Source organism: Manis pentadactyla, chromosome 10 (genome assembly GCF_030020395.1).
Source record: "Manis pentadactyla isolate mManPen7 chromosome 10, mManPen7.hap1, whole genome shotgun sequence".
Lineage (NCBI taxonomy): Eukaryota > Metazoa > Chordata > Mammalia > Pholidota > Manidae > Manis > Manis pentadactyla.
Window position 1 is genome coordinate 128,790,885 of NC_080028.1, and position 14,880 is coordinate 128,805,764.

Consider the following 14,880-nt stretch of genomic DNA (forward strand, 5'->3'; position numbering starts at 1 on the left):
GGGTTTCAAGAAGCCAGGGGAGTGAGGGTACAATTCAAAACAGGATGGATTGGGGGCCTCCCTGGGAGGGTGACATTTGACATCATCCTCATTTTAGCTCACATCCAAAGCCTTCTTCTAACCCTCCCAGGATCCCCAGGGAACAAGCTTCTCTCCCAGGCCCTCCCTTCCCATTCCCCATGTGTTCGTTCGGCCTGGGGGAGCCAGGAAGCTGGCTCTGAGCAGCCTCACCATTGTGTATGCATTCATTCGACTTTTATGGAGCACCTACTATGTGTCAGAACTGGGGGACATCACCCATTCTCCAGGGGTAATCAGCCAGACAGAAACGCCTGCCCTTGCGTGGCCTGCAGTCCTGGGCAGGGAGAGGTGTCCAGGGAGACAGAGCGCCCCGTTAGGAAATGTATCGTTGCATCTTCTGATAATGACCCCGTTTGTGTCCTTCCTAGTGGGTGCACATCCCTTAATCATTTTTATTCGTTCATTGTATTTATTTGTGGGTCATTGAGGGTCTCTTCCGGGAGACTGTGAGCTCCGCGAAGGCAGGGACCACGTATGTCTAATTCATCTCCCCCCGGGTCCGCAGAAGTTGACTGGGGACCTGGCACACAGTAGGTGCTCAGTGCGTTTTCTTGGTTAAGGTTATCAGGAATGGAAATGGAGCGCAAAGTTCCCATGGCTGCCACAAGGTGGCAGCAAACGACAGCTTCTGACTCCTGCGTCGCCCCAAGAAGAGGAATGCGAGAGACGGGCTCCAGGGATGTTTCTCATTACCCCGGGGTGGTCAAGGAAACTCGCAAGCCTCTCCTGAGCATCAGTGCAGGGCGCGAGGTGGGCGAGAACACTTAGCTCTTGTTGCAGCATGAAGGCCTTAAACCGGCACAGAGTGACCGCGGGACAGGATGTTCACGCCTGGAAGGATGGGGCGGAGCGTCCAGCTCCCGGGGCCGCCCTCAGCGGACTGCAGGGTAACGGGAAGGCTCCCGAGTACCGCTCCGAGGGGCCCGCCCGTTTAACACGCCGCCCAAATGGTTCCTGTAGGTGGACAGGTCTGACTGCGGGCCGGCGCATGTGAGGGGTTCTCCCAAGCGCCTGGGGGTCCCAGAAGGCTTCAGGGAGCAGCCTTCCTGGGTAACCGTGCCCCCACGTGTGTCTCCGCCGCAGAAGGTGTCAGCGCGGGAAGCAGGAACGGGCGTGGGAGACGCAGCGAGCGGGGCACAGAAGAGCCTGGAGGAGAGGCGAGAGGCCCGGAGGCTGCGGGGAGGCGCCGGCTTTCCTGGACCCCAGCAACGTCTCCCCTGCCCCCAGCCGGTGAGGACGTGACCCTGGGTGGGGTCAGCCCCACCCAGGGTGTGAAAGCCGGGTGGGTGCAGGGTGCCCGGAGTAGAAAATGGGGCCCAGAGGGAAGGGAGAACCTAACTCCCTCTTCCTCCAGCCCAAGGGAAGCGAACTGATAGCCCCGCCTACCACGTGTTACCTATTGTGAGTGCTGCACTTAGCAAGTATTCTTGCCATTTACTGAGCACTTATTTGGCACATGCTGCACCTGGCACTGTTCTAAGGCTTTACAAACGTTCACACATTTCATCCTCAAAAACAACCCCTGTGGTGATGAAAATGTTTTGGAACTTCATAGAGCTGGCATTCGCACAACAGTGTGAATGCGCTAAACAACAGTGAATTGTACACATTAAATAATTGATTTTACATTATATGACTTTCACCTAAATCAAAACAAAGCAACGTCTAAGATTAAAGCTATTTCAATCCTTATTTTAGAGATAAGGTGACTAAGGCACAGACAGGTTGAGTAACTTCCCCAAGGTCACACAGCTGGTGAGGAATTCCAACCCAGGGCTCTGGTTCTCCAGTGCTTCTTGCCCCAGGGCTGCAGTGAAGTACCCAGAAGATGTGCCTTCTTAGTCTGAACTGCAGGTACCCAGGCATCCTGGCCTTAGACTGAGAAGGTACCAGAAAGACTCAGCCTCTATCTGCTGCCTCCTCCTTGCCCTGCAGGAATGACCAAGCCAAAGCTGCCTTTTGGGGAGGAGGTTTTTGAAAACCACCCCTCAGCTCTGAATATCTCCACCACGGATGGGCCACTGCCACAGGATATTCAATCATTAGTAATGCATCTATTTGAGTAAAACACTGGGCCCAACGCACATGCCTCCGGAAGGCGTCCTGCAGGGAAGTGTCCTCAGTGGGGTGGCTCAGACACGAAGAGCAGGTGGGGTGAAGGATGGGTGGGAGTGAGAGGGTCCAGGGTCCAGGCCCTTGTGGGGCCACAAGGCCTTGATCTGGGCCCCAAAACACAGAAAGGCCCTGGGTGTGCTGAAGCTGGAGTGGGGCATTGCTTTTCATCGTGGTGAAACACAAAAGTTACCATTTTAACCGTCTTTAAGTGTACACTTCAGTGGCTTTTAGTACATTCATAAGGTTATGCGACCATCACCACTCACTGTCTAGTTCCTGGACATGCTCATCACTGCAGCAGGAAAGCCATCCGTATCAAGAGGTCACCCTCGTTCCCCTCCTCCCAGCCTGCATTGTGTCTCATGTGCCCCCGGGCTGTGTCTAAGTCCCTTCTTCCTCCTTCTCAGAGGCCATCTGGATTGGGGAACCTCAAGGGCCATAAGGGTCATAGGCAGGGCAGCTGTGTACAGGGGTGCCCACCTCCATGTGGTGGTCCTCATTATTGGGCTCGTTTGATGGAACAGGAGTCTGGGGAAGCCTGACCGCGGGGGCTGCCCGGCCGGGCCCTGCCCACCTCAACCCCCAACCCCCTCAAGTCCCATCCCATCCACACGTGCTTCAGGAGTCCACCTGGTGCTGCGTGTGGAGTCAGGGTCCAAGGTACAGGCCACCTGCGCCCCAGGAGCTGTCAGTGAGGGGGGAGCACAGCCGAGGCACGCGGGGGCCTCCGCTGGCGCTTGGAGGGGGCCGCGGGGCAGAGTGGTGCGTCAGGTCAGCCGCCGTGAGCCTGGCCCTGCTTCCTTCAGTGTCTGTGGCTGCAGTGTCCCCTCCGGGAAGATGGGGTAATGTGGACAGTCTTCAGGCTTAAAAAGGAAGGAAACGCTGACACGTGCTACGACGTGCGTGAACTTTGAAGGCATCATGCTCAGTAAAAGAAGCCCGGCCTCAAAGGACAAGCACTGTGTGAGTCCCCTTGTATGAGGTCCCCAGCGTTGTCACATTCAGAGACAGTAGGGGAGCAGCTGCCAGAGGCAGGGGAAGAGGGGGTGGGGAGTGAGGGTTTCATGGGGCCAGAGTTTCAGGTTTGCAAGATGAGAAGGTTGTGTAGGGGGGATGGGGGTGGTGGTTGCCCAACAGTGTGAATGTATTTAAGGCCACTGAGCTGTACACTAAAAAATGGTTAAGATGGTAAGTTTTATGTTCTGTATATTTGACTATAATAATAACAGACTCATAATGAATAAATCAGTAGAGTTAAATAGTGCCCGCTTGGAGAGTGGGACCATCCCCCACGGGACTCTGTCAAGAGGGTGGAGTTTGAGATGGGGCAGTGTAGGAAAGTGACAACTCTGTTTTGCTTTTGTGTTAAGGTATTGATATACAATCTTATGAACGTTTCACATAAGCAACATTGTAGCTACTACCTTCACCCATCCTATCAAGTCCCCCTCACACCCCATTGCAGTCACTGTCCATCAGCGTAGTAAGAAGCTACAGAGTTGCTACCTGTCTTCTCTGTGCTGCACCGCCTTCCCCGTGACCTACCTATATTGGGAATGCTAATTATAATGCCCCTTAATCCCCTTCCTCGCCCTACCCCCTTCCTTTTGGTAACTGCAAGTCCCTTCTTGGAGTCTGTGAGGCTGCTGCTTATTCTGTTCCTTCAGTTTTGCTTCGTTGTTATCCTCCACAAGTGAGGGAAATCATTTGGTACTTGTTTTTCTCCTCCTGGCTTATTTCACTGAGCATAATACCCTCTAGCTCCATCCACGTTGATAACTCTGTCTTATTAAACATAATTTTGGTGCCGTGCAACCCACCCATTTACACTACGGAAGTTAGTGGGGTCTCTTCTAGCTGCCACGCAGCGGTGCACTCCTCACCACCATCAAGTTCTAGAACATCTTCATCCCTGCAGAACGAAACCCTGTAACCATTAGGTGGCTCTCTCATTCCCAACCGCTCGGTGATTGGCTTTCTGTGTCTCCGGGTTTACCTATTCTGGACGCTGCATATAAATGGAATCAGACGCTATGCAGCCTTCTGCGTCCGGCTTTCACTGAGCATCATGTTTCCACGGTTCGTTCACATTCAGCAGGTGCCAGACCCCATTCCTTCTTATGGCTGAACGGTTTGCACTCACAGCGCTTCAGACACCAGGTGCCTGGGGGTTTTTCATCACCGACAACCAATTCTCCAACGCTCAGGACACCAGCTGGGGGACCCTACAGCTCAACTCGGTCTGGACACTAACTACTGGAGTTAGTGCGTGCCTCATTTTGGTGGTGGTCAGCAGGAGCTCTGTCCACAGGCAGTCCACACATGGCAGCTTGCTGCTTCAAAGCCAGCATGGGAGACATTCCTAGCAAGAGAGGCATCAAGTCAGTTGTGGACATGACACCCATCCCATCACTGAGTTCAGTAGGTTAAAAGCCAGTCATGGCACCCACTAGAATGACCATAATTTATAAAGAAAGGGAGGGAGGGAGGACGGGGAAGGAAAAAACAGTGCTGGTGAGGATGTGGAGAAAGGAGGACCCTCACACATTGCTGGTGGGACTGCAAAACGGTGCAGCCACGGTGGAAAGCAGGAAAGTTCCTCAACAGGTTAAATGTAGGTTTCTTGTATAACCCAGCAACTCCAGTCCTAGATAACAGCCAAGAGAACTGAACGTAGGAGCTCATACACTTGTACACACATGATCACAGCATTTCCAAAATAGCAAGAAGGTAGGAACAACCCAATATCCGTGAGCAGGTGAATGAACAAAGAACAATGGGTTTTTCACAGTTGTACTATGGAACATTACTTGGTGACACAAAGGACTGGGATTCCAACAGATGCTACAGTATGGATGAACCATGAAAACTTCAGACTAAGTAAGAAAAAGCCAGACACAAAAGACCACATAGGATTGTAGGATCCATGTGTAAGTAACACCAGATTGAGTAAATCTATACAGACAGATATGTGATTTTCAGGGGTCTTGGGGAAAGGAATGGGGATAACTTTTTTTTTTAGTAACAGTTTTATTTTCAATAGTCAAAGTAGAGAAATAATCGCCCATAAAAAGATGAATAATGGTACTTAAAAATGACTTGATGGGTACAGGGTTTCCTTTTGGGGTGATGGAAAAGTTTTGGAAATAAATAGTGGTTATTGCTATACAACATGAATTCCAGTGTCACTGAATCATACACTTCTCAGTGGTTAAAATGGTAAACTTTGTTATGTGTATTTCACCATATTAAAAAGCAAAACCCACACTCAGAGGGAGGTGACTACACCAGGGGGTGCCACTCATGGGGCACACTTTAGAGTCTGTCCCCACCATTTTTATTCATGATACTTTTTTTTTTACTCTATTTATACTTTTTGTCTTTAAAGTCTGCGTGTATGATCTGTATCCTTTATTTGGAAGAGTTAAGCCACTTAGAATCAATGTAGTTAACATGTTTGGTTTTATTGATACCATGTTATTCTGGGCTTTCCATTTGTTATGCCCATTCTCTTTTCTTCTCTATTTTCTTTTAGAATATTTTAGCATTCTCCTTTTTCCAGTTAGTTTGGAAGTCATACACTCTGTTTCTATTATTGTATGTTTACCAGAGAATTTACAACAGGCATACTTACACTGAGGTCGGCTGAGTAATGACCCTAAAGATCTCCAGTCCCCAGTCCCTGGAACCCGTGGATGTGACTTCATAGAGCACAAGGGCTCTGAAGATGTGGTTAAGGAGGCAGAGATGGAAAGAGGATTCTGGATTATGCAGGTGGGCCTAATGTTGTCGGCCCCTGTGGGGGATTTGACCAAAGAAGGCTAGGTGCCTGTGGCTTGAAGTCAGAGGAAAAGGGCCAGGAACCATGGAGTGCGGTTCTAGAGTCTTGGGAAGCATGGAGAACTGGCCCGCAGAGCCTCCGGAGGAAGCAGTCCCGCTGCCGTCAGCATGGTGAGCTGATGACGGGTCCCTTCCTAGCTGTAAGGGACATGTGTGTCGTTCTGAGTCATCTGTGTCACACCAGTAATAGGGAACTAACACGCCTACAAAAAGCCTGACGTTAACGAGCCCATCTCCCTGCCAGGTGGTGCTGGACTGCAGAGCACTGACTGCCATTGAGTCCCTTCTGATTTAGGCATCATCGTCTGGTGTGTGATGTCTGTCTGGGTTTTTTTTTCTTTTTTAATCCCGGACAGTATTTTACATGCAGTTTTTACCACTTTCTTCATCACCCATTATTACAAGTCAGACTTCTCCTCAGCTCCCTTCCTTCTGCTGGAAGTACTTTGTTTGGTGGAGGCAGGGGGGCCACCAGGGGTGCAGACGTAAGGAGCTGCTCCTGCTCAGGCTTGTGCCAGGGCTGCAGTCTGGATAATTTATTCTGACCTAATTTTTGGTTCACTAATTGTATGACTGGGTTTTATCTGTTGTTTGTCCTTCAAATTTTTACTTTCAATGACATTTTTCATTTCTTAAGTTCTTTTTCACATCTGCTGGTCACTTTTTCTCCTGTGGGTCTCCCTGCAGATCCTGAAGATACTGTCTTCAATTTTTTAAACTCCGTAAGCATGTTTGGATGGAAATGACCTGGTGTCTTCAGTGCCCGAGCCTCCAGGTCTGTGCTGCCCGGTCAGCCTGCTGGGCCTCCGTGCTGGATGCCTTACGTCCTTTGTGTGCCAGGTGAGTGCGCTGCTGAGGGAAGTGCCTTTAGGGAGGATTTATTGGCCTCCACCAGGCACTTGGGGCTGGAGGGAATCCAGAATCATTTTCAATGAAATCCACAGCCCAAGGTTTTCAGGAGGACCACTGTGATTATGTGAACTTGGGCTGCAAGATGCCCAGTGTCTCAGCGTGTGATTTCAGTTTATCAGGGAATTGTTTTCCTTTCCCTGAACACCAAGATGATGGTTTTGTTTCTTTTTTTGTTTTCTTTTTTTCCCTGTCCCTGTGTTTGGGGAAAATTGTCTACTGGGTGTAGTCTTTTGGAGCTTCACTTGATGGGGAAGAGTCACCTACTAGGCAAAACCTTAAACTGACCCTTGTAACCTATGAGCCCATGAGGAAGGAAATCCCAGCTCAAGTTTGTGAGTTTTGGCAAATACCTCAGGCCACAAGTAGTGTAGGTGCTGGGATTACCTCTCTGACATCTCTTGGTGTTTGCCTGAAAATTACTTACCATCATGTTTGCTTTTTGATGCTTTTGGGCAGATTTAAGCCATTTTATCCAGCATTTTTAGTTGTCTACAAATCAAATTATAGCCTGTCTTCTCAGATTGTAAATGGCAGCTCAGAGCAAGCACAGCTTTGGAGCAGGACAGGGCCAAGACCTGAAGAAGGAGCTGGGTATATCTGGAGAAAGGGTCTTTACTTATTTTTCTTTTCCCTGCTAAAGAAAAATAAATAATGACAGAACACACAGGCAAGTGATTTCAGTGTTTTGGATGGACTGGAAGTCTCCTACAGGTCTGTGAAGAAGGGCTTCTGTGGGTTAATCTGATGGTGAACACCACAACAGAAGGGACAAAAGACAGCAATAGCGATTCACACCGAGGAGTAGAGGCAGAACCAACATGGACCATTTTATTTGCAGGAGTCAAACAAACCACCTGGCAGGGAGCTGTAGAGGGATGCACACACTGGCCTCCTGCTTGTGAAAATAACAGAAGACAAAAAGCCATAGCCATGCCACGTACACAAGAAATTCCACTTCTATATAAATCCCCCCAAGAAAATAATTGTATGTTTGTGCATAGAATTTCAGCTACACAAAGTGTTATGCAAATTACTTGTAATAAAGAAAAAGCGCTGCTACTTGCCTGAGATCACATAAGGCACGGTGACAGCCTCCTGGTCTCCCTCTAGCCCCATGCCCATGCAGCATTGCCTTGGACATTTAGTGCACATTGTTTCCAAGTTTCCTTCTGATCATGTCGATGTAGAAGTGGATTTGCGCTGTGCTCATCGACCTGCAGTGTGCTTCGTCACACAAATGTCCTGGCATTGTTCAGTGTCCACCCAGGGGCTGACCTCACTGTCCTGGCTGTGCAGCATCCCTGTGTAACGCTACTCCATTTACCTTCTATTGATGAATGTGTTGCTTGCGCACCATATCTTCTTCTTTTCTATTTCTCTGCTCTAATAAAACATTTCTGCAAAAAGCGTCAGTGTACATATATCCCTGTTTTATGTAGGGTAAATTCCCAGAAGCAGGGCTGCAGACTTAAAAGAGACTTTTCCCTCTTTGGATTTAAAGGATACAACCATTGCTGTGCTGGAGCCTTCTTGTATTATTCTGTGTTAAATTTTCAGCAATTCTAATAGCTGGTTGTTAAATACAACCACTATTAAAAATTATCTTAATTTACAAATTTGTCATGTCAGAAACAAAGGTAATATTACTTCCAAATTGTTACTACATTATGTGCTCTTGCTATCTTTGTTCATACCTCTTTTATATGAACAGTGTAAGTGCAACACAGTGCATCTCTTCCTACTTTCCTGTTCAGTGATAGCACATTAATGCATGAAATCAACCACGTGGAAACATGGAAATTGGCAGATCTTACAAATCAGCCCCCTTCCCCTTTTTCCAAGTGCCAGTTATTAAAGTTACCAGCTCACCCCTGTATACAACTGGATTCCCCTCCCAAAAAAAGCGTATATGTACTAAGTTACACTTCCACCAAAAGTTAATTGGATCTCGCCTTTTTAATATTTTTTCGTGGTGGATGTTTCATTAAGTTGTATGTCTGCACACATTGCAGATGTTGGCCATTGGTACACTGTGAGTTGCCTGTTTATCCTTTGGCTTATTTTGCTGCTGGGTTGACTGGGAAAAAAGGGTGGATGGGGGTATGAGAAAAAATAATTTGGAGGTTTACCTTGTGTAGCAGACCTAACCCTTTGCCTTACATTTATGGCAAATGTTTTTCTCCCAGTTCCTCTATTGGCTTTGCTTATGATTTTTTTTCTCCCCATTCCAAGTTTTGATATAGTCCAATGTGTCGACTTTTTCCAATGTCACTTTGAGAGCACCATTTAAAAAAAATTTTTAAAGGAATTTTTGATATACATTCTTATGAAGGTTTCACATGAAAAAACAATGTGGTTACTACATTTACCCATTTTATCAAGTCCCCCCCATTCCCAATGCAGTCACTGTCCATCGGTGTAGTAAGATGCCACAGACTCACTGTTTGCCTTCTCTGAGAAAGCATCCCCCTCTTTTGTTTTTTTTTACATCGTTAATGTACAATTACTTGAACAACATTATGGTTACTAGACTCCCCCTATTGTCAAGTAGAGCACCATTTCTTAAGAGAAACATCTCTGTGCCCAGGCCAAGGCTGTACGTCACGTTGCCTTGTCACCTGCTTGCGTCTGTGTGGGGCGTGTCTCCGTGTGTGTCATGACCGGCTCCTGTGTCCTCCACCCGTTCTTAGTTTCCCCATGTGTCAAGGTGGAGTTGAAGGAATGATGGATGTGCTGGACCCCCTAGGATACCCAGAAGGGTGCAGTAAGTGGGGTGGTTATTCTCTGGAGGGTCTGCAGCACCCATGATTGATTTTATGAGGAAATTTTTAAATGAAGCTCTCCCATGGGTCTCCGTATAAGTGTGGGGTGTAGGCGGGGCTCTGGGCTGGCTCCCTGGTCCACCTTGTATGCTGCACGACGAGGCCCTGAGGCAGGGCCCACCTCGTCCCCCAGGTTAGAATGTCAGGCGAAGCTTTCACACCCACAGGAGGGGTGCCTTCCCTAAAGTTAGCCGAGGGCCCGCGCGGCCTGGACCTCACGGCGCGCTCTGCGTGGGCCAGGGACTGGGCGAGGGGGCCCGGCCTCCCTAGGTCAGGGGATCTCGGCGCCGGCAGCCCCCTTCGCCACCAGGCCGAGCCTGGGCGCGCAAACCACAGAGAACACGCGTGCAGGCTGAGGCTTGCTTTCGGGGACTATACTCAAACACTGTAACCTCGGGAGGGAACGGCTGGGGGTCCCGCGACCACCCACCCCGTTTAGCAATCCTCGGAGGACAGCGCCGAGGTCACGTGGCTCAGAAACCTGTCCAGCAAGGCGTGCAGGGCGGCGCTGAAGTCTCCGGGGTAGTGCCGGGCGAAGGTCACCAGCAGGCAGTGGCCCAAGAGCTGCGGAGAGAGGAGTGGTCCCACCCGGGTGCGCCCACGTCCCCACCCTTCCCGGCGGCGGCGGCGGGCCGCGGGCCCCGGGCTTACCTGGAAGTTGACCGGGTCCACTCGCAGCCTGTGCGCGTGCAGGTCGCGCAGAGCCGCCAGGACCCAGGGCAGGTCGTCCAGGTGGGCCACAGCGAGGGTCAGCGTGTCGCCCACCTTCTTGCCGTGGGCCTTGACCTGGGCGGAGCCGGGACTCAGGTCCAGGTGGGGGAAGTAGGTCTTGGTGGTGGGGAAGGACAGGAAGGTCCTGCGGGGAGAGGAGGCGGTGAGATGCGCCGGGGCTGCGGGCTTGGGGAGGAGGGGCATCGGAAGGCGGGGCGCCTCCCCGCAGGGCGGCAAGGCAGGTAGGTGGGCCCGGTGGGCGACCGTCTGCACCTCTCCAGGGCCTCCGTCGCGTAGACGCCAACGTTGCCTCCCAGCTTCCTCCAGAACGCGCGCACCAACTCCCGGTCCGCGGCCAACAGCGCCATGGTGGGCAGCCCCGCGCCGCCCGCCGCGCATGCGCCGCCCGGCCGCGTGTCCCGAGCCCGCCAGGGGGCGCCGCAGTCGCCCTGGACCCCGAGCCCGTTTCTGTAGTGCGCTCTGTATGGGAGCTGATATTATGTACTATCATTACCAGGTAACACTGAATTGTAGCCCGGATTTTGGTACTGAATGGCAGCCTCTTACCTCCCTCCACCCCCAGTCTACTAAGACACCTCCCTGAGTCTGTTTTCTCATTTACTATATAAAACGAAGATAACAATTTCTTCCTCCTCCCAATGTGGTTGTGAGAATTAAGTGAATAAGAAATGTCAAGTGCCTGGCTCTTAGCAGATGTTCGTTTTAGGACAGCGAACGTTTATTGGGTGTCTCTGTATCCTAATAGTGCAGCACTCAGTCTGCGCCCAGCACCGCTCTATATACCCTTTCTGTTGTTGTTAATTGTGGTAAAATTCATTTAAGAAACTTTACCATCTTAGCCAATTTAAAGTGTACAATCCAGTGTCTTTGGTTACACACACATTGTTGGGCAACCATCACTACTGGCTGGCTCCAGAACTTCTTCCTCATTCCAAATAGAAACCACCCATTAGCAGCTGCTCCATAACCTCTCTCCAGCTCCTGGCAACCACCAGTCTGGTGTTCCTGTGGATTTGCCTGTTCTGGACATTTCATATAAATAAGAATCATACAATATATGGTCTTTCATGTATAGTTTCTTTCACTTAGCACATTTTCAAGGTGTATCCACCTTGTAGCATGTTTCAGTACTTCATTGCTCTTAATGTCTGAATAACTTCCCATCCTATGGATAAACCACAATTTATCCATTCATTGTTGGTGGTTACATGGCTTGTTTCTATTTTTAGCCCATCATTTGTCCTAATAATAAAGTAAGGAAGACTGCCTCTTACTGAGAGCCACCATCTCTGCTAAAAGCATCACCAAAAGGAGCAGGTGACATGCCATCACAGTTTCGAAGGACAACTTTTGGGCCCAGGGAAAAAATGGCACTGCTCTCAACTGGAGATTCAGGCAGGACAGCTGCTGGGACTGGACACCTCAAGGTGGCACTCTGAAGCTACAGGCATTAGGGGCCTGCTCCCCAGGGAGGCAGCACCTCAGGGTGCAGTCTCCCTGGCCCTGGCTCTCCTATTTACTGCACCACTGGGCAGAGTCAGTAGGCCTCAGGGATGCCAGCCTCCTGGCATGCAGTGGCCGCTAAGCTGGGCCCAAAAACTGGGTTTCCAGACCTGCGATGGCCTGAAGACAACAGTGTCTTGATGGCCCCTGGCGTCCTTGTCCTGGATGGTCCCATCTAACCTAGCTCACTGCCTCCTGCCTCTGCAGGACCTTCCTGTCCTTCCCCTCCACCAAGACCTACTTCCCCCACTTGGACTTAAGCCCCGGCTCCACCCACGGCAAGAATGTGCCATCCTGAGGGTGGCATCTGGTAACAAGGGCTCGTCAAGAAATCGCCTGTCATCTGCAACTGCACTGCTCACCCCCACTTTCAGCTAGACTGTTTGGGAGGCACTTGATAGGGAGGGACATTTAGTGCAACTTTGAAGGAGGATGACCTCCTTTTTCTCCCACCATCCCAACTCTGCCAGGAACCCTGGGAGTGCTCCCAGGTCCTAGCCTGGAGGCCTGCCAGCTCAGTAGCAATGGTGTACCTGTGCTATACAATGTCAAGATGGAATAGGAATGCCTTATTTGAGCAAGCCTTTGTTGAATCTGCAAGGTTCTGGAAAGACATGCAAGGAGGTGTGAATGTGCTCAGGCAAACACTGGGGCACGGCTGTGGCTTCACTGGCTCCACTCCCCTCCTTCACCCCTGCCCTTTCTTTCACCTTCCGTGGATAGATCTTCAGTCCTCAGTAGGAGGCAAGGAAAACCACCCTGTCGTGGCACGGTGGCGCACAGAGGACCCGGGCCCACACGGCTGCGCAGCCGCTCAGACTTTATTCAAAGGTCAGAGAGTGCCGGCGCGCTGAGCACAGGGGGGCCCGGGCAGGGGTAGGGGCGCCGCGGCTCCAGCTTAACGGTATTTGGAGGTCAGCACGGTGCTCACGGAGGTCAAGAACTTGTCCAGAGAGGCGTGGACGGCAGGGGTGAAGTCCGCGGGGTGGTGGCTGGCCAGAGTCACCAGCAGGCAGTGGGAGAGGAGCTGTGGAGAGACCGCGTATCAGGGGGCACCGGGCACAGCCGCGGGCGATCCACCTCGGGACTCTCGGCCCTGCCAGGAGGGCCGCCCTCCATCCCAGGTCTGTCCCGGCGGAGCCCGCGAGCTGACCTTGAAGTTGACGGGGTCCACACGCAGCTTGAACGCGTGCAGGTCGCTCAGAGTCGACAGGGCGGTCGGCAGGTCGTCCAGGTGGGCCACGGCGCTGTTGAGCGCCTCGCCCACCTTCTTGCCGTGGGCCTTGACCTGGGCGGAGCCGTGGCTCAGGTCGAAGTGGGGGAAGTAGGTCTTGGTGGTGGGGAAGGACAGGAAGGTCCTGCGGGAGAGGGCGGCGGTGAGTCGGTTAGGTGGGGATGGTCCAGGACAAGGACGCCAGGGTTGGTGGGGAGAAAGGAGGGGCCTCACCTCTCCAGGGCCTCTGCGCCATATTCGCCGGCATGGCTGCCGACCTTAGCCCAGGCGGCCTTGATGTTGCTCTTGTCTTCGGCAGACAGCACCATAGTGGGATCTTCCTGGGTCTGTGTTGGGACCAGAAGTGGGCCTTCGTGGAGGGCGCGGACTTTTATGCCCCGGGCGCGAGGGGCACGCCCGTCCGGGCAGTGCTGGTTGGCGGGCGCGGTGCGGATGGCGCGGCGCGGCCGGGACGGCAGGGGGCGCAGGGGTCCTTGTGTCGTGGCCTGTTTGTGTCTTCTCGCACCCTTTGCTTCCAGCCAGCTGCACCCACAGCCCATGAAGCAGTTTGGGGCGGGTTGGTTGAGGTGGGTCGATGTTGGCCCGCCACTTGAGCTCAATGACACCCTTTAGATCGCTAAGCGTCCCAGCCCCAGGCTGCGCTCTCCTCACGACGGGCAGGGAGTGCACTTAAGGGGGCACCAGGCACACCCGGGAAATGTATTAATTTGAGCAGTATCCGTGAATGAATGTGTGATTGAGCCCCGGAAGGAGGGAAGACCTTTTCCTAGTACAGGACAGAGAGAGGTGCACACAGGAGGCCCTCGCTCACATGAACTCAGGAATTCCTGCCCGGAATCCCTCCTGATTCCTTTTAACCCCCTTTCTTTCCACAAATAATCTTGAGTGCCATCCAGTGCCAGTTGCAGGAGAAAGAAATACCGAGGGGCAGGGTTTGCAGGCCTGGGGTGGGGGCTTCTGGCTCAGGCTCCTCTGTCAGGGTGAGGCTGCTGCAGCCCCCAGTCACAGACTCAGAAGGTGGGCTTCTCCTACTTGGGACCCCTGTGTGAATGTGTGAGTGGCTGTCTCTCCCCCTCTGGCCAGGCAGTCATGGTTCACAGTGACACCCTATGGCCCAGTTGTGCCTGACACAATACTTGCTAGGTAATTAGTGGTTGAATTGATAAATAAAACAACTTGCTGATAAGACCTGAGCTTTCATCCTAGTTAGGGGCACAATCATCAAATTATCATCAAGGAGGGAGACGATGAGGCATTCAAGGGCATCATGGTTAGTGTGAGGATCACTGTGGTCTTCCTGGAGGAAGAGACAGGAGGGTTAGTGATTGTTAGGCAGAGTAGGGTGTAGGGGTGTCCCCGCTTGTAGGGGGCAGCTGGGGAGAAAGGCTCTGTGGCTGCAGAGTGAGGGTGGAGAGATATGGGGCTGATGAGGCTGGCCAGACCCTGCAGGACTGGGGAAGGTAGGGACTCCCGCTGAAGGAGCAGGAAGGGGCAGGAATTCCAGCTGGTGCGGCCCTCTTACTGGTGACAAGTGGTGGTCCCTGGGCTAGTTGGTGGGAGGGGGTACGATGAGGTAAAACATTGGAACTCGATTGAAAGAAAAGAGAGTGAGAAGGCATTGATATGTGCCCTCCTGTGAGA

The 14,880-nt window shown here is 51.8% G+C and overlaps 2 protein-coding genes and 1 long non-coding RNA gene across 3 annotated transcripts; 1 reads left to right on the forward strand and 2 right to left on the reverse strand.

Moving 5' to 3' along the window:
• Positions 1–870: 870 nt before the first annotated feature.
• On the forward strand, positions 871–7,601 carry LOC118927561 (uncharacterized). Its single transcript, XR_008992352.1, has 5 exons — positions 871–1,311; positions 2,017–2,230; positions 5,807–6,147; positions 6,724–6,876; positions 7,469–7,601. It is a non-coding gene; the product is annotated as an uncharacterized LOC118927561 (long non-coding RNA).
• Positions 7,602–10,128: 2,527 nt separating this feature from the next.
• LOC118927563 (hemoglobin subunit theta-1-like) lies at positions 10,129–10,904 on the reverse strand. Its single transcript, XM_036916003.2, has 3 exons — positions 10,755–10,904; positions 10,422–10,626; positions 10,129–10,334 (listed from the first exon to the last, which is right to left on the reverse strand). Exons 1-3 carry the CDS (start codon positions 10,847–10,849, stop codon positions 10,206–10,208), a joined length of 429 nt encoding a protein of 142 aa, XP_036771898.1. The 5' UTR covers positions 10,850–10,904; the 3' UTR covers positions 10,129–10,205.
• Positions 10,905–12,808: 1,904 nt separating this feature from the next.
• Positions 12,809–13,608, reverse strand: LOC118927562 (hemoglobin subunit alpha). Its single transcript, XM_036916002.2, has 3 exons — positions 13,453–13,608; positions 13,159–13,363; positions 12,809–13,032 (listed from the first exon to the last, which is right to left on the reverse strand). The coding sequence occupies exons 1-3, from the start codon at positions 13,545–13,547 to the stop codon at positions 12,904–12,906; spliced, it is 429 nt and encodes a 142-aa protein (XP_036771897.1). The 5' UTR covers positions 13,548–13,608; the 3' UTR covers positions 12,809–12,903.
• Between the last annotated feature and the right edge of the window lie 1,272 nt (positions 13,609–14,880).

Bases quoted from the DNA above. Each gene is read 5' to 3' on its own strand.
- LOC118927563 (XM_036916003.2), bottom strand. From the start codon at position 10,849: ATGGCGCTGTTGGCCGCGGACCGGGAGTTGGTGCGCGCGTTCTGGAGG. The intron at 10,627-10,754 runs GTGCAGACGGTC...CTCTCCCCGCAG, and splicing joins GCGACGGAGGCCCTGGAGAG to GACCTTCCTGTCCTTCCCCA. The intron at 10,335-10,421 runs GTAAGCCCGGGG...CTCTCTCCGCAG, and splicing joins TGGACCCGGTCAACTTCCAG to CTCTTGGGCCACTGCCTGCT.
- LOC118927562 (XM_036916002.2), bottom strand. From the start codon at position 13,547: ATGGTGCTGTCTGCCGAAGACAAGAGCAACATCAAGGCCGCCTGGGCT. The intron at 13,364-13,452 runs GTGAGGCCCCTC...CCTCTCCCGCAG, and splicing joins GGCGCAGAGGCCCTGGAGAG to GACCTTCCTGTCCTTCCCCA. The intron at 13,033-13,158 runs GTCAGCTCGCGG...GTCTCTCCACAG, and splicing joins TGGACCCCGTCAACTTCAAG to CTCCTCTCCCACTGCCTGCT.